This window comes from Carcharhinus amblyrhynchos, chromosome 11 (assembly GCF_965287045.1).
Source record: "Carcharhinus amblyrhynchos chromosome 11, sCarAmb.v2.hapA, whole genome shotgun sequence".
Lineage (NCBI taxonomy): Eukaryota > Metazoa > Chordata > Chondrichthyes > Carcharhiniformes > Carcharhinidae > Carcharhinus > Carcharhinus amblyrhynchos.
Window position 1 is genome coordinate 34,311,579 of NC_137334.1, and position 27,177 is coordinate 34,338,755.

General features: G+C 41.2%; 1 protein-coding gene across 6 annotated transcripts in view; it reads right to left on the reverse strand.

Moving 5' to 3' along the window:
• gulp1b (GULP PTB domain containing engulfment adaptor 1b) overlaps positions 1 to 27,177 on the reverse strand; it is a 377,446-nt gene that overhangs the window by 88,586 nt on the left and 261,683 nt on the right. For all 6 annotated transcript variants that reach the window (XM_080198844.1, XM_080198840.1, XM_080198845.1 and 3 more), the window contains one exon: positions 17,230 to 17,301. In XM_080198844.1, coding sequence (XP_080054970.1) covers positions 17,230 to 17,301 — 72 coding nt within the window. The remainder of the gene's footprint in view (positions 1 to 17,229; positions 17,302 to 27,177) is intronic.

Below are 27,177 nucleotides of genomic sequence, written 5' to 3' on the forward strand. Positions count from 1 at the left end.
GCCACAGCAACCTCTGCAAGACATGCCAGGTCATCGACATGGATGCCATCATCTCACGTGAGAACACCATCCACCAGGTACACGGTACTTGCTCTTGCGACTCGGCCAACGTTGCCAACCTGATGCACTGCAGGAAAGGATGCAGAAATACGACAATGGATGAATGGACACCGCTCAACAATCAGCAGGCAGGAGTATTCCCTTCTTATTGGGGAATACTTCAGCAGTCTAGGGTATTCAGCCTCTGATCTTCAGGTAAGCGTTTTCCAAGACACACCTTCAAGATACACAACAACGCAGTATTGCCAAGCAGAAACTGATAGCTAAGTTCTGCACACATGAAGACAGCCTCAACTGGGATCTTGGGTTCATATCACACTGTTACCATTTGGCCTGGGCTTGAAAAATCTTATTAACTATCCTAGCTTGAGACAATTCACACCTCTAATATGTGCTTAACCCTCTCTCCATTCACATTGACTGCACCTGTAAAGACTTGATTACCTGTTAAGACTCACATTCCAACCATTATTTTGTAACTGAGTCTGTGTCTATGCATGCCCTTTTTGTGAACCCAACTCTCCTGATGACTCACCAGATGAAGGTGTAGTGTTCTGAAAGCTTGTGCTAACAAATAAATCTGCTGGACTTTAACCTGTTGTAGTGAGACTTCTTACTCTGCCTACCCCACTCCAATGCTGGCATCTCCACATCATTCTTAAACTGCTGCAGTTTGTGTGTTGTAGATGTACCCACAGTGCTGTCAGAGATGGAGTTCTAGGAACAGAGAAGGAATGGTGAGATATTTACAAATCAGGATGGTAAGTGGTATGGAGGGAAACTTACAGGTGGTGATGTTCTCATGTATCTGCTACCCTTTTCCTTCTAGGTGGTAGTGGCTATGGGTTTGGAAGGTACTATCTAAGGAGCCTTGGTGAGTTTCTGCAATGTATCTTGTACGTGGTTCACATTGCAATTACTGTGAGTTGGTGGTGAAGGGAGTGAATGTTTGTGGATGGGGTATTAATCAAGCATGCTGTTTTGTCCTGGATGGTGTCAAACTTCTTGAGTGTTGTTGGAGCTGCATTTGTCCAGGCAAGTGGATGAATCTTGTGGATGATGGACAGGCTTTGAGGTATCAGGAGGTGAGTTACTCATTGCAGGATTCCTAGCTCCTGACTTGCTCTTATAGCCACATTATTTATTGCCTCTACTTATTGCTCAAACTGAGCACCAGTGAGCAGGTTTTTGCTAAGGAACTGTCACTAGGTAGTAGTGTTAATAGCCTCTTCCTTCACTTTATTGACGACCGACAATAGACTGCTGGGTGGTAACTACTCTGTTGGATTTGTTATGCTTTTAGTGGACATAACATTCTTTTGCAATTTTCTACATTGTAAGATAGATACCAGTATTGCAGCTGTACTGGAACAGCTTGACTAGGGGCATGGCAAGTTCAGAAGTGCAAGTCTTCAGAACTATTGCTGGAATATTGTCATGGCCCATAGATTTTCAGTATTCAGTATCTTTAGTAATTTCTTCATATTGCGTGAAGTGAATTAAATCGGCTGAAGACTGACTTCTGTGATGCTGGGGAGCTCCAGAGAAGCCTGAGATGAATCAGCCACTCAGCACTTCTGACTGAAAATTGTTGTGAATGCTTCAGCTTTACCTTTTGCACTGATGTGCTGGGCTCCTCCATCACTGAGGACAGGAATATTTGTGGAGCCTCCTTCCTCAGTGAGTTGTTTAATTATCCACCACTATTCATGCCTGGATGTGGCAGGGCTGCAGAGTTTAGATATGTTCCATTGATTATCTATCACTTGCTCCATATGTTGGTTAGCACACAAGTAGTCCGATGTTTTAGCTTTGCCAGATTGTCACCTTATTTTTAGGTACACCTGGTGTTGCCCCTGGCATATCCTTTTGCACACTTCATTGAACAGGAGATATTTCAACAAGATGACCTCTCATGCTTTTAAACTCTTATGGGTATAAGCCCAACCTGTCTAACCTCTCTTCATAAGATAGGCTCATCATCCCAGGAGTGAATCAAGTGATTCTTCTCTGAACTTCCTCTCTCAGAATTAAATATTCTTTCAAATAAGGAGACCAAAATTGTACTCAATACTCCATATGTGGTTTCACCATAGCCCTGAACAGCTGTGGTGAAACTTCCCTACTTTCGTATTCTGTACTACTCCAATAAACACCAACATTTAATTTACCTTCCAAATCATTTGCTGTACTTGCATAATAGGTTTTTTGTGATTCATGTACCAGGATACCCGGATCCCTCTGTACAACCATGCTCTGTAATCTTTTTCCATTTAAATAGCATACTGCTTTTCTATTCTTCTTGCCAAAGTGGACAAGTTCACATTTTCCCTTATTATACTCCATTTGCCAGATTTTTTGCCCACTCACCTAACCTTTCCTGGTTCTCTACCTTTGCATTGTAGCTCACATGCTGTATTATATGTAACATTCCACATGAATGTTTATGACCCTGCAAAACTCTCAAATGAACTTAATGTTAGTCATATTCCAAAATCCTCTAGTTGTAAAAGTTCTGAAAAGGACAAGAAAACACTACCTCAAAAGGGAAATAAACATCAACCAGGTGAAAGTTCACTTCTTGATGACAGTCACTACGTTCTGGAACACTACTTGTGACGACTGTTGCAATAGTCTTCCTAATCGTGTATCCCATGCCAGTTTTGTAATACATCAGGGTTGTTGGCTACACTCTGATCACGTTGTTTTTCTAGAAGATTGTTTTTAGTTTCTCGTTTCGAGTGCATTATCTAAATTGCAAAGAAGTTATTTTAAAAGTTACATACTGGTGTCCATCTCTGATGAAAGCTACAGTGTAATTAAATCATAAAGAGAATATAAGTTTGATATGTGCAATATTCTCTGTTATGTCATTCTAAAAGAGCACTAATGTCCCTTACTCCAAGTCAATTTTAAACCAAAGCACAAAAATCTCACTAATATTAAAGAACCACTCACACAATAAAGAACTACAGAAGAGAAAACACATCCACAATTCCTTTTTATGCTTATGATGCATCATGTATATAGTAAGTAATACGCTAAATATATTTAAATTTGATATATAAATTGTGCACTGGTTTCATTTATATTAGTTTCAATCTTCCTCCCCCATAACTTCTCCTAAAAGTCATCTGTTTTCAATTAGATTGTCATTTTCACAAAATACTTAAAAGACCTTCACAGAAACAATGTCAGCACCATTATCTGAAATATGTGCCTGCTGCAAGAGTTAAGCACTCCATCCTTCACTTCAGGATTCCTCAGTCCAGTCAATTTTGTTTTAACAATATTGAAAAATTTCTTTGGAATGCTAATAAGCACAGAACATATTTTTATATTGAGGATATTTCTGTATAGGATATAAATATGATAGAGGGATAAAGACTTGGGAAGAGATGTAAAGGGTTAATGTCAGAAATATACATGATGCCGATATAATAACGTCAGATTACATGACTAAAAAGTGAGAAAGAGACCTAGATGGAGGAGACACTTCCTAACTTCATGTAGAGGTCCAAATGTGTAAGTACTCGCTTAAATAAAGAATAATTGTTTTCAGAAATTACTGACGCAACTGACATACTTTGGGAGAATCAACAATCCCCAAAACCACTGCCCGGATGTCTCTCACACAACAAAACAGAAGCCAGCATCAAAAACAGAAAGATAGTAAAAATTTTCAGGGACTGTGCTGCATTATCCTTCCCCATCCTTTCTTCAACTTTTGACATGTTTGGCTATACCAACCTCTTTCCAACATCTCTCATTCCTTGTCCATTTTTGGTGAAACTGCTTTTACTTGAGTCCACCATTAACTAATTGCACATAGCTAGAGTCTTTCCAGTAAAGGTTTCTCTTCTTTGCACTATATTTCAAAAATGTAGAGCTTACACACACAAGTAAAAAGTTCATAATCATGTCATGAATCTACTAACAAAGAATAAAGTTGTCTTATTTTTAATAACATAGGCACTATAATTCAACAAAACTTATGAATAAATTACTTTAACAACCAAGGTCTTATTTTTCTCAACAACATGACAAGTGCATCACATGCCTGAGATGACACAGTGCAGTGTCTTGGCAGGCTGGTTTTACAACTTGGAAAGAGCGCACAGCAGCTGTGAGGCCCTCCAATACCTTTTATAGCAATCGTAAACACAGATTTGTTCATTTCACTGTGATTAAGTTAATGGTCTTAGATTGATCATTCGCAGCAAGATTATATTTAAAAAAAATGCAAGATCAAATCCAATAAAACTCTTGAGAATATGCCTTTTATTTATTGATATGAGCAGTTCATTTTATGCATAATAATTTTAGTAATAAGCCAAGTCAAATGAGAACTAACAACTCATTTTAAGACTAGTGGTTAGGTATAATAACAATGCTGTCTCAAACTAATGCAGTATATGCCATGATATTTTTATACTTGTGCAGTAGATATGGCCTAAACTGCCACAGAAAATTAAGATTTATTCATTTCAGTCTAAGCACCTTTTTAACAGTGTGAGAAGTCTCAATTACTATCTGATACTGATAATTAGCTTTTATAAGTTTGGAATATTATTCCTTCAGCTTTGATTGTTGTTGGAGATTTAAACAAATAAATGTTTAAAAACTTTTCCTTTGTCTCAATCCAATCTTTCTTTTCCTTTTCAGTTCACTTCTGGTACAGAAATTGACATTGAATTCAATATGCTAGCTTAACCTTTCCTGATTCAAACTTTGTACTGTTCATTAATTATATCTCAATTGATTCATGGTTATTTGCTCTGTTCATACTGGGCCCAGGTGCGTTGCAGAGGATCCCATGTCATTTGGTCCTCCAACATACTGCAATCCTCAGTGACAAAGGTCTAGAAATTGCAACAGCATGCCATTTACTGTTTGGTGACACTAAATGCTGGTCTATCCCATAATACTATACACACAGACACAAATATAGTAATTTAGCTCCAACCCTACTTTTGGCCTGTTCCAATACTCTTGAGCTAAACATTAAACAAATAAATGGCCCACTCCTATGTCTGAGCTGTGATTTGTCCCCAATTAATGATACACAATTACCATTCACCAATCCCACTTCCATCACCTACCAACAATCAACATCTACAATAAAGTGAATCTTACAGGTTTCAAGTCAGCAGTACAGTGAAGGTTCCTGGGAGCTTGTCCTATGATGAGAAATTGAGTCAATTGGGCGTATGTTTTCTGGAGTTTAGAAGAGTGAGAAGTGATACCATTAGCAATTCAAGATTCTGAAGGGGATTGACAAGATAGATACTGAGAACCTGGGACAGCTAGAACGGTATAATGGTTAGCACTGCTGCCTCACAACGCCAAGGACCTGGGTTCAATTCCGATCTCGGGTCACTGTCTGTGTGGAGTTTGTATGTTCTTCCCGTGTCTGCGTGGATTTCCTCCCAGTGCTCTGGTTTCTTCCCACAGTCCAAAGATATGCAGATTAGGTGGACTGGCCATATTAAATTGCCCCATAGCGTCAGGGAGATTAGCAGCGTAAATATGTGGGGTTACGAGGTTAGGGCCTGGATGGGATTGTGATCGGTGCAGGCCCGAAGGGCCAAATGTCCTCTTTCTGCACTGTAGAGGTTCTATGATTCTATGAACCTGGGCACTGTCTCAGGATAAAGGGTCGATTATTTGGGACCTTGCCTCATGCCATCCCTGCTTATATGTATTCTGCCTTAAGACATCCAAGAATTGTCACCTGGCCAAATACTGGTGAGGGAGGCTGAAGTTCTAGAGGGAGAACAGATGAGGAGGAAGAAGCACATTGTCGTTCACTAACTCAGATATAGGCACTGCATAAACCTTAGAAAGTAGCGTGGGAATAGGATCTGCACATGGTTATGAGACAGGTTAAGAAGCAGATGCTGTGTCTGGATGTGGCATGAATGGCTGAATAGCAGCCAGACAAGTGCAAAGTGAAGGAATAAAGGAAAAAAAATGAGATGAGATTTAAAAAAAAGCAAAGGGAAGCAAACAATATAAAGCAAAGTGGAGGCAGTGATCATAATCTTAAATTGCTGGACTCAGTATTGATTCCAGGAAGTTTAGAATGTTGAGTCAAATGATGAGGTGCTGTTCCTCCAACTTGCTTTGAGTTTCATTGGAGGATCCTGTAAACCACACTGGATGAGGTATGGGAATGGAGGTTGGAGGGAATTACGGATTCCATTTTCTTCTCATTTTATTCTTTGTTCCTTCAATTTTCATTAAGATTATTGCTATTTTACCATTCACACCTCTTTATCACACATATTTTGTTACTTTACATGTCCCATTACAACTCTCTTTGGCTTTTGTACCATAGCATCTTGTGTCATTTAATTTCTCCCATCTTCCACCCTATCACAGACCACCTCTTTCATTCATCCTTCTCCCTCCGCCCATTCACTTGCCCAAAGCCCATCACATTGGCTAGGGTGAATGTTGGTCCTTTAGAGGATGAGAAAGGGGACCTAGTGGTAGGGGATGAGGATATGGCTAAGGTATTGAATAACTTTTTTGTTTCTGTCTTCACGGAGGAGGACGTGAAAAATTTGCCGGGTGTTAGCCATGGTAAGGTGGTAGGACTGGAGGGTCTTAATGACATTACTGTTACTAGAGAGGCGGTGCTCGACAGACTGGAGGGGCTGATTGTGGACAAGTCCCCAGGACCGGATGGAATGCATCCGAGGGTTCTGAAAGAAATGGCGGAGGTGATAGTGGATGCCTTGGTGGTTATTTTCCAGACGTCGCTGGATTCCGGGGAAGTGCCGGATGATTGGAAAACGGCTAATGTTACGCCGTTGTTTAAGAAGGGTGCCAGGCAAAAGGCGGGGAATTATAGGCCGGTTAGTTTAACGTCTGTGGTGGGTAAAATGTTAGAATCCGTCATTAAGGAGGAAATTGCGAGGCATCTTGAAGGGAATTGCTTGATAGAGCAGACGCAGCACGGTTTCATTAAAGGGAAGTCGTGTCTGACAAATTTACTGGAGTTCTATGAGGATGCGTCTAGGGCGGTGGATAGAGGAGAGCTGGTGGATGTGGTCTTTCTAGATTTTCAGAAGGCGTTTGACAAAGTACCTCACAAGAGGTTATTGCAGAAGGTCGAGGGACATGGAGTTGGGGGGAGGGTGTTAGCGTGGATAGAGGATTGGTTGTCAAATAGGAGGCAGAGAGTGGGGGTCAACGAGTGCTATTCGGATTGGCGGATGGTGACTAGTGGAGTGCCCCAGGGGTCGGTGCTGGGGCCTCAGCTTTTTACTATTTATATAGATGATCTGGAGGAGGGAACCGAGTGTAGGATGTCGAAATTTGCTGATGACACCAAGATAGGGGGAACGGCAAATTGTGCGGAGGGTGTGGAGAGTCTGCAGAAGGATCTAGATAGGCTGGGCAAGTGGGCCAGGAAGTGGCAAATGGAATTTAATGTTGGCAAGTGTGAGGTGGTCCACTTTGGTAGGAAGAATGGTAGGAAGGACTATTACTTACGGGGCGAAAAACTGCAGCAGGCGACGGTGCAGAGGGACCTCGGGGTCCTTGTGCATGAGTCGCAAAAACCCAGCTTGCAGGTGCAGCAGGTGGTCAGGAAGGCGAACGGGATGCTGGCCTTCATAGCGAGGGGGATTGAATATAAAAGTAGGGAGGTCTTGCTGCAGCTGTATAGGGCATTGGTCAGGCCGCAGCTGGAGTACTGTGTGCAGTTTTGGGCACCGCACCTGCACAAAGATATTTTGGCCTTGGAGGGAGTGCAGAGGAGGTTTACTAGGCTGATACCGGAGTTGAGGGGGTTGAGCTATGAGGAGAGGCTGAATAAACTGGGCTTGTACTCATTAGAGTTTAGAAGAATGAGGGGAGATCTCATTGAGACGTATAAGATGATGAATGGGATGGATAGGATAGAGGTGGAGAGACTCTTCCCGCTCAAGAAAGACAGTAGGACTAGGGGGCACAGCCTCAAGATGAAAGGGGGGCGGTTTAGAACGGAGTTGAGGAGGAACTTCTTCACTCAAAGGGTGGTGAATCTCTGGAATTCTCTGCCCGTTGAAGTGGTGGAGGCTGCCTCGCTAAATATTTTTAAGACGCAGGTTGATGGGTTTTTGATAAGAGAGGGGATTAAGGGTTATGGGGAGAAAGCGGGAAAGTGGAACTGAGCAGCGACAGATCAGCCATGATCTTATTGAATGGCGGGGCAGGCTCGAAGGGCTGGATGGCCTACTCCTGCTCCTATTTCTTATGTTCTTATGTTCTTATGTACATTTCTACCTTTCCTCAGTTAAGAAAGATTATCAATCTGAAATGTTAACTATCTCTCTCTCCACAGATGCTACCTGACTGTTGAGTATTTCTAGCATTTTCTGCTTTAATTTCAGATTTGCAGCATCTGCAGTATTTTCCTTCTGTAATGCCACCCCACAAGAGGATGCGCAAGAATGATAGGTTGTGTGTAGTATGGATTATTGGTCATTCAGATGGATAAAGTTGTATGCGTGTTTTTTTTTTCCTACTGAATTTGTTTTTGGGATTGTGGCCAACAAGGTGCAGTGATAAAGCTGAAATCTGAAACAAAAACAGAAAATGCTGGAAAATCTCAGCAGATCTGACAGCATCTGTGGAGAGAGAATACAGCTAATGTTTCGAGTCTGGGTCGCCCTTAATTAGAGCTGATGAAGGGTCACCCAAACTCAAAGTGTTGGCTTTATTCTCTCTCTGTAGAAGCTGTCAGACCTGCTGAGATTTTCCAGCATTTTCTGAGGATGCTGCGATAGTCGGTCACAGAGGAACCATAAGGTGTGGAACCATTGAACAACAGAGATCTGGAGTATCAGAACCTCACGATGTACATACTGACAGCTCACTTTGAACATGGATATGCTGGCTGCCTGCCTTCCCCTAAGGTGCCTGCCAAATCTTTGGACTGTAGCTTATGTAGCACTGAATCAATTAGGTTTCTCCTTACACTGCTGAATGTCTAATCTTCAGGCTTTGAGCAGGTAGATGATCATTCACTGTAATCTAGGCCAGTGGTTTATTGACTGCTTGACATCAAACACAATGTGCAGAGTCCCCTAGTCGACTGCAGTTGTCAATTTTGGGAAAAACGGCATCCAATTTGAAAAGTATATCGTCCCCTTCTGGTTCCCACTCAAAATCATTTGCGTATCACCAAAAACAAAATCTGCCATGCATCAATGCAGTCAGGCTTTGAAAAATATTCCTTGCTGCATTCATGTGTGCTAACTTTGGAAAGTTAGATTACTAAACCTGGAAAGGAGTTCATCACAAAAAAAATTACCTGCGAGTGATCCAAATTTAAACGGCTGAGGATGACTTCAAAAAATATATACAAAACCAACTGCTAGTTAGAGTGGGGTACAACGGTCAGGTCCTTTATAAGCTAGATAGATTAAAATAAAACATGAAAAGCTGACTTAGTCGTGTCATTGTGCTGAACAGTTTTAGTTGCATTTTTGGAGTCTCTTTGGAGACCTGCAAACAAGTGCATTAGAGACTTCCAACTGTAATTAAATTATCCTTGAGGCACAGCCCATTCTGTGGATGGGTCCTGCTTTGTGCGATTTTAGACATGATTTGGGCTGAATGTAATTTGCACTTACATCGGTTATATTGATATTGGTAGAATTGTGTTGAAACAGTCAATACAGTGGAGCAAAGGTTCTGACATTATCAGCCCTGGCCCCACTATTGCCCTCAGCTACACAAAAACTGTCACATCTTGGAAACAGTGGCAACCACCAAGTGGAGTCACTGAAGAACTAATGATTACTAGGAATAACTAGCGCGTGAAAGACGTTACCAATTACTTTGACTCCAGTCTCCAGACTACCTGGGACAGCTCGCATTCAGCCTAGGATTCATGTGCTTTGGCCTGATTAGCCAAACAGGTCATATAATCCTCTGAAACCACTTCCCTTAAAGGAAGTCGCAATTACATCACTCCCCCTTCAAGTCCCTTATTAACACCTCCCAAAAAAAGTTTAACTATTCACAATATAATGCAATAAATTAATTCTTTAACACAGTTCATTATATGGCCAGTCAGAGGATTTCCTTTCCCTCTGGAAGCAACGCAATTCAACAGGAGGTGCTTCAACAGTTGGTCCAGATTTGGTTTGAATTTCTGAAATTAGACTTCCAGTTTGTCAAGGTGCATCAGTGCAGATCACTTCTCCAGTTCCCACTAGAACATAACTCCATCTTCCCTCAGGCTGACTTGTTCCATACTGCTTTCAACTGCAACAACATTACTGGTGTGCATACTCAGATCAGGCTGTCCCACTGGTTCTCTATGCAACTCCCTTCTTCTCAAGTGCTCGAGATGCTTCTTCATAACTTTATCTTGAACTTCTACTTCATATGTTACCAGGCCCATCTTGGTCATGCCAACACCTGGGACCAACTCTGATCAGTCCTAAAGTTTTAGTATGTTCTAGATCATCCACTTTGAATATTTCCTCAGGCTTTGTAGAATCATGATGTTTCTTTTGCACACTCTGCTTTGCCTTCACCCTCCATGTCAAATTTGGAAACACCAGGTCCAACCTGGTTCGAGTACGCCTACCCATCAGCAACTCAACAGAAGTTACTCCAGTGGTCATATTTGACGTCGTTCTCTAGATAATAAAGATGCTGTTGGTTGTTTTCTCATGGCTGTTTTGAAAGTTTGCACAGTCCTCTCAGCCAATCCATTCGAGGAAAGGTGTGGTATGCATATCCACATTATAGAAACATAAGATTATGAAGGGAATAGATAAGATAGAAACAGGGAAGTTGTTTCCACTGGCGGGTGAGACTAGAACAATGGGGCATAGCCTCAAAATAAAGGGAAGCAGATTTAGGACCAAGTTGAGGAGGAACTTCTTCACACAAAGGGTTGTGAATCTGTGGAATTCCCTGCAGAGTCAAGCAGTTGAGGCTACCTCATTGAATGTTTTTAAGGCAAGGATAGATAAATTTTTGAACAGGAAAGGAATTAAGGGTTAGGATGGGTAGGCAGCTAAGTGGAGCTGAGTCCACAGGAGATCAGCCATGATCTTATTGAATGGCAGAGCAGGCTCAAGGGACCAGATGGCCTACTCCTGCTCCTAGTTCTTATGGTCTATACGCTTAATGCCATTTGACTATATGAAATACTGTAATTCCTTGCTGGTAACTGCTGTCCCATTGGCTGAAACCAACACTGCTAACAAACCATAGATGGTGAAGGTTTGTCTTAACTTTTCCACTGTTGCAAAATAAGTTGTGGACTTCATTTCATAGATGTCTAGCCATTTTAGGAGTGCATCCACTACACTTAGTAACATTATGCCAAAGAATAGGCCTACCAAATCACCCATGGCTGACTTGGCCACTCTCAAGGGTGGCTGATGGTAATTTTTGTTGTACCTGGCACTGGTTGCACTGTTTAACCATGCTATATCTGCTTCTAACATCATAGCTGCATCATCTTGGACATCCTTCAGTGTATACCATGTAGTTCCTTCAATAATAACCTCCTGCCAGGTGTGGGGGCGACCACTCTCACTGCCCACAGAAGGACGTCATCTTTACAACTCGATTCATCCTTCCTGATTTGAAAATGTTTTAGTTGTTGAGACATTTTATTGTAACGCTAACCATGAAGAACCATATGCTGGGCAATATTGTTTCCTTCTGAGTCCACTATTTGATCTGTTGCGATGACACAGATAGTGATTTGAGGAAATTCAAGGCAAGGATAATTTTTTTGTAGTACTGGCGGAGAAGGAATTCTTTCTGAAATTGATATTTGCGTTCCCAGTCTGTATTGGATGGTATATTCATAGGCAGCCATTAATAAAGCCCAATGCTGTATTCGTGCAGAAGCCATTGGAAGGATGGCTTTATCTTCTCTAAATAAGCCTAGCAGGGGCTAATGATCAGTAATTACGGTGAACTGTTGTCTATAAACATATTGATAGAATTCTTTTATCCTGAAAGATGATGATCAACCCACCTTTCTCAATCTGTGAATAAGCCTTTTCTGCATCAGTTAGGGTCCTTGAAACATAGTTGGTCTTTCTAACCCATCCTTCATTTCATGTGATAAAACGGCTTCATTTCCAAAAGGAGATGTATCGTAAGTAAGAATGATAAGGTCAAAATGGACTAAAAGGCAGGGCGACTGCAGGGCTTATTTCACTTGAATGAAGGCTTTCTTTTTGCTGTGCCTTCCAGTACTATCTCTGGTGTTTTATAATAATGCATGTTGAAGTGCCAACATTGTAGACAAATTTTGGAATAAGCCTTCCATAATAATTTACTATTGCAAGAAAGGATTTTAACTCTCACACCCACTGCTTCTCCTCTCCATCTATCTGCTTTGAAGTAGTATTGCAATAATTCAGTAGTATTGAATCCAATCTTCTGAATTAGGGTCAAATAACTCAAGCTTTCCATTAGAGGCATTATGATAACTCACTAACTGCTGAATAGGTGTGCTTCCAATGATGTGTACACAAGGTGTGCTCTGCTGCTTCCCGTGGAGAATGGAAAGCACTTCATTAATTTTCCTTGCCAAATTTAATACCCGGAATTTTCCTATCCCACCCACAACAGGAATCATAGCGGGTGGGGAGGGAATGGGAGGGGCGATGGAGGGCGCGGACCATGCAAAGTTCTGTTGACCTCAGGTGGCATTTTCTGGCTTTGGGGCAAGCATGGCCACTCAATATCTTGGAGAAAGTGCCACTCAATATCTTGGAGAAAGTGGTGACCACCAAGTGACTAATGAAAGAATTATTTAATAGGATTAACTATATACACAGAATGAGAAAGATGCTACCGATTACTTTGACTCAAGTCTCCAGACAGCCTGAGAGCGCTCATGCTCAGCCCCAGGATTTGTGCGCTTCAGCCTGATTGGCCAAATAGGTCACATGACCCTCCGAATCCTCATCTCTTAAAGGGCCTTGCTACTATAAGAGCCATCATCATTAATAATAGTCATAAAATAATGTATCTGTGCTTTTTTATTTGTTCCCAGTCGCAGCTCCCAGTTCTGATTTTCACAGTGCAATCTCAGTAATAGAATTCCACAGCATCATAATGAAAACTAGTCCACTCATAATGGAGCTCTCAAACACACAGTTTGTTCACAGAGTGATTGGAAACTCCTTGCCTGTTCAGTTGTAATGCACTATGGGTAAACATGATTCATTCTGTGTAATCATTCATTGAGTGTAATCTCCACTCAAACTCTGTTCCCTCATTACTGACTCCATTCCTCTTCCTGGCAACTGTCTGCGATGAAGCCAGTCTGTTCACAATCTTGGTGTCACATTGGATCCTGATGAGCTTCTGACTTCATATTCAGGCTGTCACTAATGTTATCTATTTCCATTTCCGTAACATCACCCGATTTATACTTCGATTCAGCTTATTTGTTGCTGAAACCCTTTCTCACATCTTTGTTACCTCTATACTTGCCTATTCCAATTCATTCTTGGCTAGTATTCTGCATTCTAACCCCTGTGAACTTCAGCTCATTCAAAACTGTGCAGACTGTGTCAGAATTTGCACTAAGTGCTCTTTCCCTATCACCCCTGTGCTGACCTACACTGTCTCCCATTCAGGAAACATTTTGATTTTAAAAATGATCATCCTTATTTTCTAACCCCTCCCTGGCCTCACCCTTCTATATTTTTGTAAGCCCCTCCAGCCCCACGGGCCTCTCAGATATCTGGCGTTTCAACATCCCTAATGCCAATTGCTCCATTATTGATAGCCATGCTGCCAGTTGCCTAGGTCGAGAACTCTGAAATTCACCCCTACACAATTCTTCCTCTATTTCATTTTTCTCTTAGACCTCTTATAAGTTATCTCTCTGATCAAGCATTTAGTCATCTAACATCTAGTCATCTTTATGTAGCTTGGTTTCATATTTTCTTTTTCAATGTTCCTGTGAGAAGCTCTGGATTATTATTACATTAAAGGTGTTAAAACATTGTTGTTGATTACTGCAATGATCTCATTGAAGATGATTGCATCAGCATAATGGCCTTAGTTGTGGCATAATGATATCCTATACCTAACTGAAGCCTTCCTGTGTGTCTTTATCTTTGACCACTTGACATGCCTGGACTGTTGCAATAGTGGCCTGGCTCTTATAATCAAACCTCAGGTTGATTTGTCCCATTACTATTCTGGTACTCCTATCTTGAGCATCTCACTTTGTTCCATCCCTCTCATCTCTCCTCCTTTTTCTCTCACTAAATATCATGCCTATTTTCTCCTTTAACATCTGTGCGAAGTGACTGCTCAGTGGGATGGGCACAGTAAGAAGTCCAACTGGTTCATGTGGAATCACGAGCTTTCAGAGCACCGCTCCTTCATCGGGTGAGCGGAGGTTAGTTCACAAATACATATATAAGCAAAGACACAATTGCAAGATAATTACAGATTGGAATGTGAAGATCAGTTGGAATGGGAGCCTTTATAGGTAACCAAGTCTTTACAGGTATGAACAGTATGCCTGGAGAGAGGGATAAACCTGCTAGACTTTAGCCTGGTGTTCTTACTGTGATGTGGGTATGCCGGCGTTGGACTGGCGTAAACACAGTAAAAAGTCTGACAACACCAGGTTTTAGTCCAACCGATTTATTTGATAATACTCACAAGCTTTCGAGGGGACTGCCTCTTCGTCAGGTGAATGGAGAGTTCTGGCCTCAGACAGAGCATATAAAGCACAGACAGTTTAGAGATTACTGATTAAAATGCGAATCCTTACACCTAACCTGCTGTTCTCGCCAGGGCTATCCCCACACCCCCACTTCTTGCCTTCAGACAACCACACAACCTCAAACAGACCATTGCTCGCAGCAAACTACCCAGTCTTCAGGAGAACAGTGGCCACAATTCCACACAACCCTGCCACAGCAACCTCTGCAAGACATGCCGGATCATCAACATGGATACCATCATCACACGTGAGAATACCATCCACCAGGTACATGGTAAATACCCTTGCAACTCGGCCAACATTGTCTACCTGATACGTTGCAAGAAAGGATGTCCCGAAGCATGGTACGTTGGGGAGACCATGCAGACGCTACGACAATGGATGAATGAACATCGCTCGACAATCACCAGGCAAGACTGTTCCCTTCCTGTTGGCGAACACTTCAGTGGTCACGGGCATTCAGCCTCTGACCTTCGGGTAAGCATTCTCCAAGGCGGCCTTCACGACACACGACAGCGCAGAGTCGCTGAACAGAGACTGATAGCCAAGTTCCGCACACGAGGACGGTCTCAACATGGATCTTGGGTTCATGTCGCACTATCTGTAACCCCCGTGACTTGCCTGGGTTTGCAAAACCTCACTTACTGTACTGGCTGGAGACAATACACATCTCTGTAACCTCTGATCAGTGCTCCTTCCACTCACGTGGTCGGCCACTTCAGGTCTTGAACAGCAGGTTAGGTGTAAGGATTCGCATTTTAATCAGTAATCTCTAAACTGTCTGCGCTTTATATGCTCTGTCTGAGGCCAGAACTCTCCATTCACCTGACGAAGAGGCAGTCCCCTCGAAAGCTTGTGAGTATTATCAAATAAATCGGTTGGACTAAAACCTGGTGTTGTCAGACTTTTTACTGTTCTTACTGTGCCCACTAACCTACAGACCACCCAATTTCTCATCGGTTCCCATACTAGCTAACATTGTTAATGGTCCTTTTTCAAGATTTGTCCTCTCATTCAAATCTGCCATCATTTTCCTATCATTCCTGGAACTCCATGTTTCAATCCTTCCAATAAGGTTTCAGTCCCTGCCACAGCACCAAAACAGCTCTTATCAAAGTCACAAATAACATCCAATATCACTGTGACAAATGCAAACCATCGCTTCTGCTCTTTTTGATTTAAGCTCTGACAAAAAATCATCCAGATTCAAAATGTTAGCTCTATTCTTTCTCTACTGATTCTATCAGAACTGCTGAGATTTTCCAGCATTTTCTGTTTCAGATTCCAGCATCCACAGTAATTTGCTTTTAGATTGACAATAAACTTCATTAGAACTTTTGAAGCTTGTTTTCTGGCTTTTGTACAAATAATTTTACAAATATGTAGAAACAACAATACAATGGAAAACACTCCATCAGTGCAGCTGACAATGAATATGCAAACAATGATGGGCAGGAAAAAGCTTTCTCATCCATTCAGCCTGATATACAATCATAGAATCTTACATCACAATATACATGCCCACAACCCCTTCCCTCTCCACCTGAAAGCCATGTAATTTCCTATAAGTGGTAAAGAGTTAGATAAAAATCCAAAACCATTCTGTGGAAACAAGTCTGGAAAATGTGAACATTGATGCAGTCACAGAAATTACGCAACTTGCAGGTCCTAAGACTGCTCAATCCAAATTCAGGTCACAGATCTGGCCCTTATTAAGAGCTTCTGAGAAAAGTCAAACATAATCCTTAACAAAGGCATTAAAACACAGTCCAATGCATTCCTGTAATTGTGATACCATGAAAGTAGTTAAGGTTTTAAGTTTTAATGAGATGATTTTTTGAACGTTAAAAATTTCAGTTGTTGAGGAAACAAAGGCTTATTTCAGAATGCCTTATTTTATTACCAGTGTAAAGTATCGAGTGAAGTATAGACTGTTGGTATTGAGTTCACATATGCATACTTCTGTGAAGTTTCTGACTTGGTCCTTTGCAAGTTGTCAGAGGAATGCTAATTCTAGTAAAACTATAATTAATGAAAATAAAACCAATGCACTTATTTTTGTTCATTTTTTGAACAGTTGGGTTGATTTGAGTCATGAGGAATCAGTCTTTGGAGCATAGAATAAAAAAAAATAATAAAACTAATAACATCTATAGCTAAATTGTTTCACAGATTTATTGTCCAGTAGAAGGAATCTAACTCTAAATTATTTATTCGAGGATTGCACGCATTGAGCAGCTTAGACATTTTTGCACTGACTTGTAAGGGACCAATTTGCCCGACTGATATTAATGCAATTTTGCCTTCATGTACCGACCACTAGCAAATTAGGAGCATCTGAAGCTCAGGAAGATGTTCCTTTTAGCCTCTCCATTGAGAAATGAACTCAAACAAATCCAAAGGGCAATAAAACCAAGTTAAACTTTAAAAACTTGTACCTTGAGTTTACGAACCGCATCCTTCACAATTTCAGTACCCTTCGGTTGTTCAACTTCAGCATTGCCAAGAAACTGAAAGATATAATTGCAAATGTTGAATAAATGTGTGCACAACATTCAGCTTTACATCATCTGGCTACACTGCCAACTGTATAGGGTAATTTAAGATCAAACTGGAATGACACAGGTAGTGAAAGCAACATTGAAAAACAATTCAGTATTCAGAATAGGGGGCCCAATTGTGAACAGTTAACTTATTTATAAAGTATTAATTAAATATACAGAACAAAACACCTTAACATAAATATTGCAGTTAGTTCATCTGTCTACATACTTAACTTTCCTGAAACAAAGGTGTTTTCTCCAATGATAAGATTTGACAGAAACCAACCTCATGTCATTCATGTGAATCTCCTCTTAGCCTTTTGCCCCCTGCCAATTTGCAACACCAAATGGAAAATGTGACTGCGCGTTGCTGGCTAGGCCAGTATTTCTTGACCACCCCTAATTGCCCTCAAGAAGGTGGCGATGAACTGCCTTCTTGAACCACTGCAGTCCATCTGGTGGAGGTACACACATTGTGCTGCTAGGGAGGAAATGCCAAGACTTTGACCCAATATCAGTGAAGGAACGCCAATATATTTCCAAGTCAGGATGATGAGTGGCCTGGAGAACAATGTGCAGGTGGTGATGTTTCCATGCATTTGCTATCTGCCCTTCTGGATGGTGGAGGTCATGGGTTTGGAAGGTGCTGTCTAAGCAGCTTTGGTGAGTTCCTGCAGTGCATCTTGTAGAGGGTACACCCTGCTGCCACTGTGCATCAATGGTGGAGTGAATGCTTGTGGATGGGGTGCAAATCAAGTGGGCTTCTTGAGGGTTCTTGTCAAGCTTCTTGAGGGTTGCTAGAGCTGCACCCATCCAGGCAAGTGGGGAGTATTCCATCACATGTCTGACTTGTGTTCTGTAAATGGTGGACAGGCTTTGGGGATTCAGGATATGAGTAACTCACTGCAGAAGTCTTTGCCTCAGACCTGCCCTCATAGCCAGAGTACTGCCTCTATTTATTGCCTGTACACCTACCTTGTAAAAATGGCCATTGCACTTCTTAAGAATCAGAATATGTTCTGTCAAGTAGAAAGCAGCATGTTCTGTTCACATTACTGACAAATTTATTTAATTATAACTCCATGAATACAGTGCATACTTATACCTATGGAAAAATTCCAGGGGTAATTTTGCTTTTTTACAAAACAAGCGAAGTATACACTGGAAAGAATGAGTGAAACGATAGCACAACATTCCCGAGGCATTATGCTGCTTCTCCCCATCCAGAGAATATTCTGTGCCTTTGGAATCACAGTACACGTAACCTTATAAATAGCAAATACACAGTGTAGATGATCGAGCAAACCTGAAAACAAATGCGTCATGTATGTAATTACCCTACACACAAATGCCTTGACTAACAATATCGACACTTGAATGCATCTTCGTTCTTGTAAGGGCTCCGTACCCAGGCTTGGGTATATGTGTGCATATTAGCAGCAATTACATTGTTTAAAAGTAGGCGTTTAAAAAAAAAGCCCAAACTTTTAAATGTGGCAGGAAAGAATTACTTTTCCCATGTTGTATTGTGACTATTTTCAGCAATTCATTCCTTACATTTATCGTCACTGAAGCCTGCAGTATGTTGTTTGGCATCGACACATCACACTAAATTTAAAAAAAACTTCCTTTGATTGTAGCTTCGTTAACATTCCCTGCCTAACGTACTTACATTTTAAAATTCATTTACTGGATGTGGATTACCAGATAGCCCAGCACTTATTGCCCATCCCCTAGTTGACCTTGAGAGGGTGGTGTAGAGCTGTCTGCTTGACCTCTGCAGTATCTGAGGTGCAGGCACACCCATATCATGCTATCAGAGAGCGTGTTCCAGGGTTTTGATTCTTTTCTGGCCACAGGAGAGGTGCTGGATAATTATTTAGACTTGAATGTAAGAGGGTTAGGCCACAGTTAGAGTATTGCGTGCAGTGCTGGAATCCACATCATGGGAGGTATTTGATAGCATTGGAAAGGAGATTTACTAGGATGTTGCCTAGGCTGGAGAGTTTTATATATGAGCAGGAATTGGATAGACTGGGATTGTTCTCCTTGGAGCACAGATGACTGAGGAGGGACAAGATTGAGATATATAAAACTATGAGGAGCAACAGTAGAGTAGACAGGAAGAAACCTTTCCCCTTGGCGGAGGGATCAATAACAAGGGGCATAGATTTAAGGTATGTTACAGAAGATTTAGAGGGGGTGTAAGAAAAAATCTTTTCATCCAAAGGGTGGTTGAAGCCTGGAACTCACTGCATTTAAGAATTATTTAGATGTGCACTTGCAATGCCAAGGCTATGGGCCAAGTGCTGGGAAATAGGATTAGAATAATTAGGTGGTTTGTCTTTGACTGGCGTATGCAATGGACTGAAGGACATTTTTCTGTGCTGTATACCTCTATGACTCTATGAGCAGCCCACTGGCAACAGGTCCACTGCACTAGCATTCTACTCAATAGGCCTTCAAGGCAGGTCCATGGATTGGGATGAGGAACAGTTGGCCAGACTGTTATTGTGAGGTCTGTAACAGTGTTCATGCTCCATAAAAGACTCACAAAAAGGAGGAATTTTGGCTTTTTTTTTCGTGAGACTACTAGCTGACCCTTACAACAGTAGGCACACAGTCTTCTCAGTTCAATCCAAAAATTGTAAGTCAAGTCCAATGCACGTCTGACTGATTCAGGGTGCTGCTCAGGCTAACCTGTATTAGGATAATGGAACCATTACCCTCAATTTCTGTGTTACAATGGGAGCAGGGGTCCTGAAAACTCATTCATAGAGAATTTATTTTTTATTGATCTGATTTTATTTACTTATTTTTCAGTTTTACAGCATATTAGAGAAATAAATACACATTTTATACAGAGAATGTAAAGAATGTTCAGCACACCAGGAAAATAAAGACCAATATTTAACTTATACACTTTTGTCTGTGGGTACCATTGAGTTTATTTTTTTCAACTGTTCTTGTTGAAAATATGATAGTGATGATGAATGAAACAGAAAAATCATCAAAATCATCCCCTATAAGGAAATACCTTAGTGATAAGGTATTACATTTTGATCAGAAAAATCAGGAAGTCATATATTGGGAAGTAAGAATCTAAATGGGGTAGAGAAGCAAAGGAAACTGGGAATACAAATGCTCAAACAAATGATCAACTGAGTCATGTTTGCCATGGAGTTGGTGATTCACCCTAAGCAGACCTGCTCAGTACCTGACTGGAGAATCTTTGATAACCTTGTTCTACTCAGGGATACAACTTTGTGTGGGACAGAGGGCAGACACTTGCCACATCTGCTTGGATCAGAAGGGCATTTGTAGAGCATCACACGTAATGGATGTTTACAAAATGTCACTTGTGTATTGTTCAAACCTTGTGCCAAATTTAGGAAGAAGGATGCAGACATAAGAGAAGTGCCAATCCAGGCAGCAGAGGCACTCAGATCAAAGCCCCGGTATACGGGTAGCATCACTGCCTTTCACTCAGATCAGATGCCCACACACGGACTGATTAGCACTTGTGACCAGACTGAATCGGTCTCCGGAGGCAAATTATGGTAGGAATAAGGTTGTGTTCTTTGGGAACTGAGCTAACCAATCATTTATCCCCTTCACTATTGGGTTAGACAATCTGAGAATGCTTTGAATATGGTTCAGGCCATCAGTACACAATTACCAATTGTCACCATGTGCTAAGGTTCTATCTGTTCCCAATATTGCAAAGGATGGGTCTGGTTACACTTATATAGAACACTCCAGTCACTGTGCCTTTGCACCTGTCCCTCATGAAAAGATATCTGCAGAAAAACATCTTTGACCACAACTCCATCAAGCAGTAGTCCATATGGGGAACATCCTCAAAGCCTGCAGGAAAAGGTGATGACAGATCCTGTAGAATGCTTCTGACAGCGAATGGTCAAAATCTTTTTGGCAGAATGTTTCATTGCCAGAACTTTCAAACAAACACCAAGACATAGCTTGGCTGATGATGAGAAAGTCCTCCCAGTCAGATATTCCCACATGCTTGGAGTCTCACTCTGCTCTGTACGCTAAGGGCTTTTCCCAGGGACACACAAACACAAAAACCATAAAAATCAACTGCTACCAGAGAACTATCAACTCACTGAAAGGTGCTCTTTGATCTGCCTCAAACTTGCTGGTCTTCAAGTGGAACAAGTTGCTCATGTTTCAAATTAACACATTCTAAGATCTAGAGCTACATGCTGAAGCCTGAGGCAGTAGCTGCAATGGGGAAAGAGATTGTCTAAGGTCCACTTGCCTTCACATACCAAGGGACTGGAGGCTGGTCCTTGTCATGGAATGTATATTATAAATTTCATATTATACTGCAGCACCTGAGAATGTCACATGCTGTATGGAAAGAAATGGAAGTGTGTTGCATATTAGCCATTTCCAATTTGAACTGTGATAGAATGTAATTTTTTAATTTTTTTTATCAATAAAGTATATTTTTGAGGAATAAATGAACAAGTTGGGGCTTTTCTCTTGAAAAGGCAGCTAAGGAGGTAATCTAATAATGGTCTTTAAACTTACGAAATGTTTTGATTGAGTAGATGGAGAAAGAAAATTTCCGCTCGTGAGGAATAGCAAAACCAGAGGCCATCAATACAAAATAGTCACCAAGACATCAAGGAGGCAATTGTGAAGAAATATCCTTAGCCAGAAAGTGGTGAGAATGTGTAGCTTGTTACCATAGGGAATGGTTGCCTTAAATAGTATAGATGGATTTTAGGAGACGTTAGAGGAAGGAACAGGAATCATGGATTGGACTGGTAGAGTGGCATGAAAAGAAGGATGGGCAGATTACGTTGATGGATAAGGAAGGAAGCTTTAGTGCAGCATTAATGATGGAATGAACTTGCTGAGCTGAGTGATCTGCTTCCGAATCGCATATTCCAATTAATTCTATGTAAATATAATACTTGTATGCTGCTGCAAGACAAGCTCAAAATTACAGTAAATCAGTGTAGATCTACTGGTAGAATTACTGACAAATGTGTGCATCATATTGATTATACAAAATAGAATCTTCAACAAAGCTATTTTTCTGAATAGTAAATGCCTAAAGTAATATTTCTGCAAATGTCCAACTACTGAGCTGTGGCACCGCAAAAAGCAATCATTCGCTTTCCATCAATTTTACTACAAAGTGGCATAAGCATTGACCTCCTTCTGGGCTGTAACCATTCTGTTACTCCATGACCTCACTCCATCTCTGTTTTCTCTTTATGTAAAAATCCTTATTTGGTTTAATTTCCCACAGTTTTCCAAGCACCAACATCAAACACAAGAAGCTAGACCATTGAGCAGAGTGACAGGATTATTCTAGAGCTTTCAGCTGTGAGAAGATAAAAGCTTTGGATTTGTTTATTAAAGCAAAAGAAATGAAGGTGTGAGGCAGGCAGAAAAAAGGGACAGAGCACTTCATGCTCCAGAATCTTACAGCACTTCGTATTTAGGGAAAACTTTTGAAGTGAAGTATCTATTGTTGTGCGTGCTGTTCCAGAGCACTTCCTACTTAGAAACTTATCAAAAAAAATCAATGAGATGAATTGTCCATTAACATGTTTTTCGTGCTTTAGTTGAGGAGTGAATGTTGAGCAGAACATTGTGAGAAGATGGTGCTCTTTTACTAATAGCGGTTCAGGCAGGCTGCATTAGGCAGGCTTATCTCAAGGAAACCATCCAGGTTTTCAAAATGCTGAGAGGGATAGGTAATGTGGATGCAAACTGCGTACTTAACTTGGATTTGAAGTGTAAAAGGGATGAAGCATAGACTTTTCAATCTTCTACCTGACAAAGATATAGATGGAGTTACATCCTCCCACCAGATATGTATAATAAGCATTGCAATAAAACAGTTAATAATGCATCCATTTCTCTTTAAAAAATGGTATGAATTGGGTTCAGTTTGTAAAGATAATTCAGTCAGAGATGAATTATTGCTCTATGGAATATATTTGTTCCAGAGCAGCTTAAATTATGTCAACGATATGACAAATATGTTCATATTTTGAGGAAGTATGCTACTAATGTAACCATCAGTCAAGCTAGTATTTGAATTGCAAAAATTGCAAAATTCTTTGTCAACCTTAATGATGATTATCAAAGAAATGGTTAATTTTGCAAGTACCCAAGGTAATTATTACCCTACCATTTGATAAATGTTAAGTACTATATGCTTGTGCACGTCAGCAATGTGCTTTTTAGGTACGCCTACTAGACCTGAGTAGAATGAGAAAATGTCATTTACTTAATCAAGTTGGTTATTTTCACAGATAAAGTGTATTTACCCCATCAGGGATTCTAATCCATTTATTTTAGTCTTCAGGAAAACTTCTTCATTTTTCTGCCAAAACTGTCAGAAGTAATCAAACAAAAGCCCAGAATATCTAAGCAGTTGTCAGCTTTCTACATCAGCTTCCTCACTTATAGGAGCTGTTGTATTCTATGGAACATTTCATTATCCACGTCTGCACTCATCCAGCCTTTGTTGGAACAAATTCATTGACCCTTCATTACTGACATTTGCTGGGATTCCATTCCAGATATTGTTGGTTACCACCGTAACTAGTGAAGGCATCAGAAGACTCCACATGCTATTTATATTTCTGACCAATTGTGAAGTCCCTCCTCTCAAACTTAGCCTGAAATAAACACCAGGGTATTGGGCTTCAGAAGTTATTGCCTTTGGAGAAGACTGATCGGGCTGCTTCTAATGCTGCCGTAACCATCAAGGAAATGAAAGGCAGTTGTTGAGGGGAAGGCAATTAATGGTCGTGGCTTGGGGGTCAGGGCAGGCAGCAGTAACTTACGAGTTGGGAATCTGGGGTGGTGTCCTGAGTTGCGTCCTGCGGTTGGTGGGGAAGGAGACCAGGAATCTATGATTCGAAGTTGGGAGATCCAGAGTCAGGGCGGTTACGGTGATTGAGAAACTTAAGGCGAGCAGTGTTTGATAGGACACCATGGTTTCAAGGTGGAATCCTTTTAATGACTGCATACACAGCCCACTTAAAGATAAAGCCACATGTTGATGTGGCATTCCTGAATGCACCAGCCCTACAGCGGCTGCATTCACCACAGCTCAGTTTTTCTGCAGGATTCTCAAACAGGTGCACAGTCCCTTATTTGCATACAAGAAGGGCCTAACACCTGTTTAAAGCCAGGTCTACCATATTTATTTTTAGTGTACAAATAATCTGGCAGATGGCACATATCCAGCTCCTACCGATGGGGGCCTTCAATATGCAGATGGACTGGAAAAATCAGACATGTAGTGGATCCCAAGAAAAGGAATTTGTGGAACGTCTAAGAGATTTTTTGGAGCAGCTCGTGATATGGCCTACGAGGGGACAGGCGATTCTGGAATTGGTGACGTGTAATGAGGAAGACTTGATTAGGGAACTTAAGGTGAAGGAATCCTTAGGGAGCAGAGACCACAATATGGTAGAATTTATCCTGCAATTTGAGAGGGAGAAGCTGGAATCAACAGTATTACAATTAAATAAAAGGTAACTATAAAGACATGAGGGTTAAGCTAGCCAGAGCTGATTGGAAAGATAGTCTAGTAGGGAAGACAGTGGAACAGCAATGGCAGGAGTTTTTGGGGGTTATGCAGGAGGCACAACAACAATTTATTCCAAGGAGGAGGAAACATGCTAAGGGGAGGATGAAGCATCCTTGGCTGATGAGGGAAGTTAAGAACAGCATAAAAACAAAAGAAAAAGCAGACAAAGTGACGGGGATTAGTGGGAAGCCAGAAGATGGGAAGCCTTTAAAAACGAGCAGAGGACAATTAAAAAAGCAATAAGGAGGAGAAGATGAAATTTGAGTGTAAGCTAGCTAGTAATATAAAAGAGGATAGGAAGAGAATTTTTCAATAAATTAGAGGTAAGAGAAAGGCAAAAATAGCCATTGGACCATTAGAAAAATGAGGCTGGAGAAGTAATAATAGGAAACAAACAAATGGCAGAAGCACAGAATAGTTGCTTTGCATCAGTCTTCACGGTGGAAATCACTAGTTGGATGCCGGAGCTCCAGGAGAATCGGGGGCACAGCTGAACGTAGTGGCCATCACTAAGGAGAAGGTTCTGGGGAAACTGAAAGGTCTGAAAGATCTAAATCACCTGGATCGGATGGACTACATCCCAGGGTTCTAAAATAGATAGCTGAGGAAATTGTGGAGGCATTGGCAGTGATCTTTCAGTAATCACTGGAAGCAGGAAGGGTCCCAGAGGACTGGAAAGTAGCAAATGTAACGCTGCTGTTTAAGGAGGGAGGGAGGCAGCAGTCAGGAAGTTATAGGCCAGTTAGCCTGACTTCAGTCATCGGCAAGATTTTTGAGACCATTATTAAAGATGGAGGAGTACTTCGAAGTGCATGATAAAGTAGGACTGAATCAGCATGGCTTTGTCAAGGGGAGATCATGTCTGACAAATTTGTTAGAGTTCTTTGAGGAGGCAACAAGAAAGTTAGACAAAGGAAAACCAGTGTACATGATTTATTTAGATTTCCAAACAGCCTTTGACAAGGTGTTGTATAGGAGGCTGTTAAATAAGAGCCCATGGTGTTAAAGGCAAAATCCCAACATGGATAGAGGATTGGCTGACTGGCAGAAGGCAGGGAATGGGGATAAAGGGATGTTTTTTTCAGGATGGCAGCCGATGACTAGTTGTATGCCTCAGAGGTCGGTGCTGAGACCACAACTTTTCACAATATACATTAACAATTTGGAGGAAGGAACTGAAGGCATTGTTGCTAAGTTTGCAGATGATACAAAGATATATTGAGGATCAGGTAGTATTGAGGAAGCAGGGAGGCTACAGAAGGACTTGGAAAGGCTAGGAGAGTGGGCAAAAAAGTGGCAGATGGAATATATTGCGGAAAAGCATGAGGCTATGCACTTTGGAAGGAGAAATGGAAGCGCAGACTATTTTTTAAATGCGGAAATGCTTAGGAAATCAGAAACACACAGGGAGTTGGAAATCCTTATTCAAGATTCTCTTAAGGTTAATGTGCAGGTTCAAATCAGCAGTTAGTAGGCAAATACAATGTTAACATTCATGTTGAGAGGGCTAGAGTACAAGAGCAGGAACGTACTTCTGAGGCTGTATAAGGCTCTGGTCAGCCTTATTTGGAGTATTGAGTGGTTTTGGGCCCTGTACCTAAGGAAGGATGTACTGGCCTTGGAAAGTATCCAGAGGAGATTCACAAGAATGATCCCTGGAAATGAAGAGCCTGTTGTATGAGGAATGGTTGAGGACTCTGGGCCTGTACTCGTTGAAGTTTAGAAGAATGAGGGAGGATTTATTTGAAACTCACAGGATACTGCGAGGCCTGGACAGAGTGGATGCTTCCACTAATAGGAAAAACTAGAACCAGAGGGCACAACTTCAGACTAAAAGGGGCAATCCTATAAAACAGAGATGAGGAGGAATTTATTCAACCAGAGAATGGTGAACCTGTGGAACTCTTTGCCGCAAAAAGCTGAGGAGGCCAAGTTATTGACTGTCTTTAAAACGGAGAGAGGTTCTTGATTGATAAGGGGATCAGGGTCATTAGGGAAAGGTAGGAGAACAGGGATGAGAAAAATATCAGTCATGATTGAATGGCTGAGCAGACTCAATGCGCCGAGTGACCTAATTCTGCTCCTTAGTCTTATGGTCTTATTCAGCAATCATTTCCTGTTGCCATAACCACAGGAACTGTTCAACCTTAGCTGCAAGTTTTGACATAATTTGCATTCAACAGTATTCATTTACACACTTGCACTCAAAATTAAAAGTTCAGCTATCATTTGACACCCATTGCTCTCAAAAA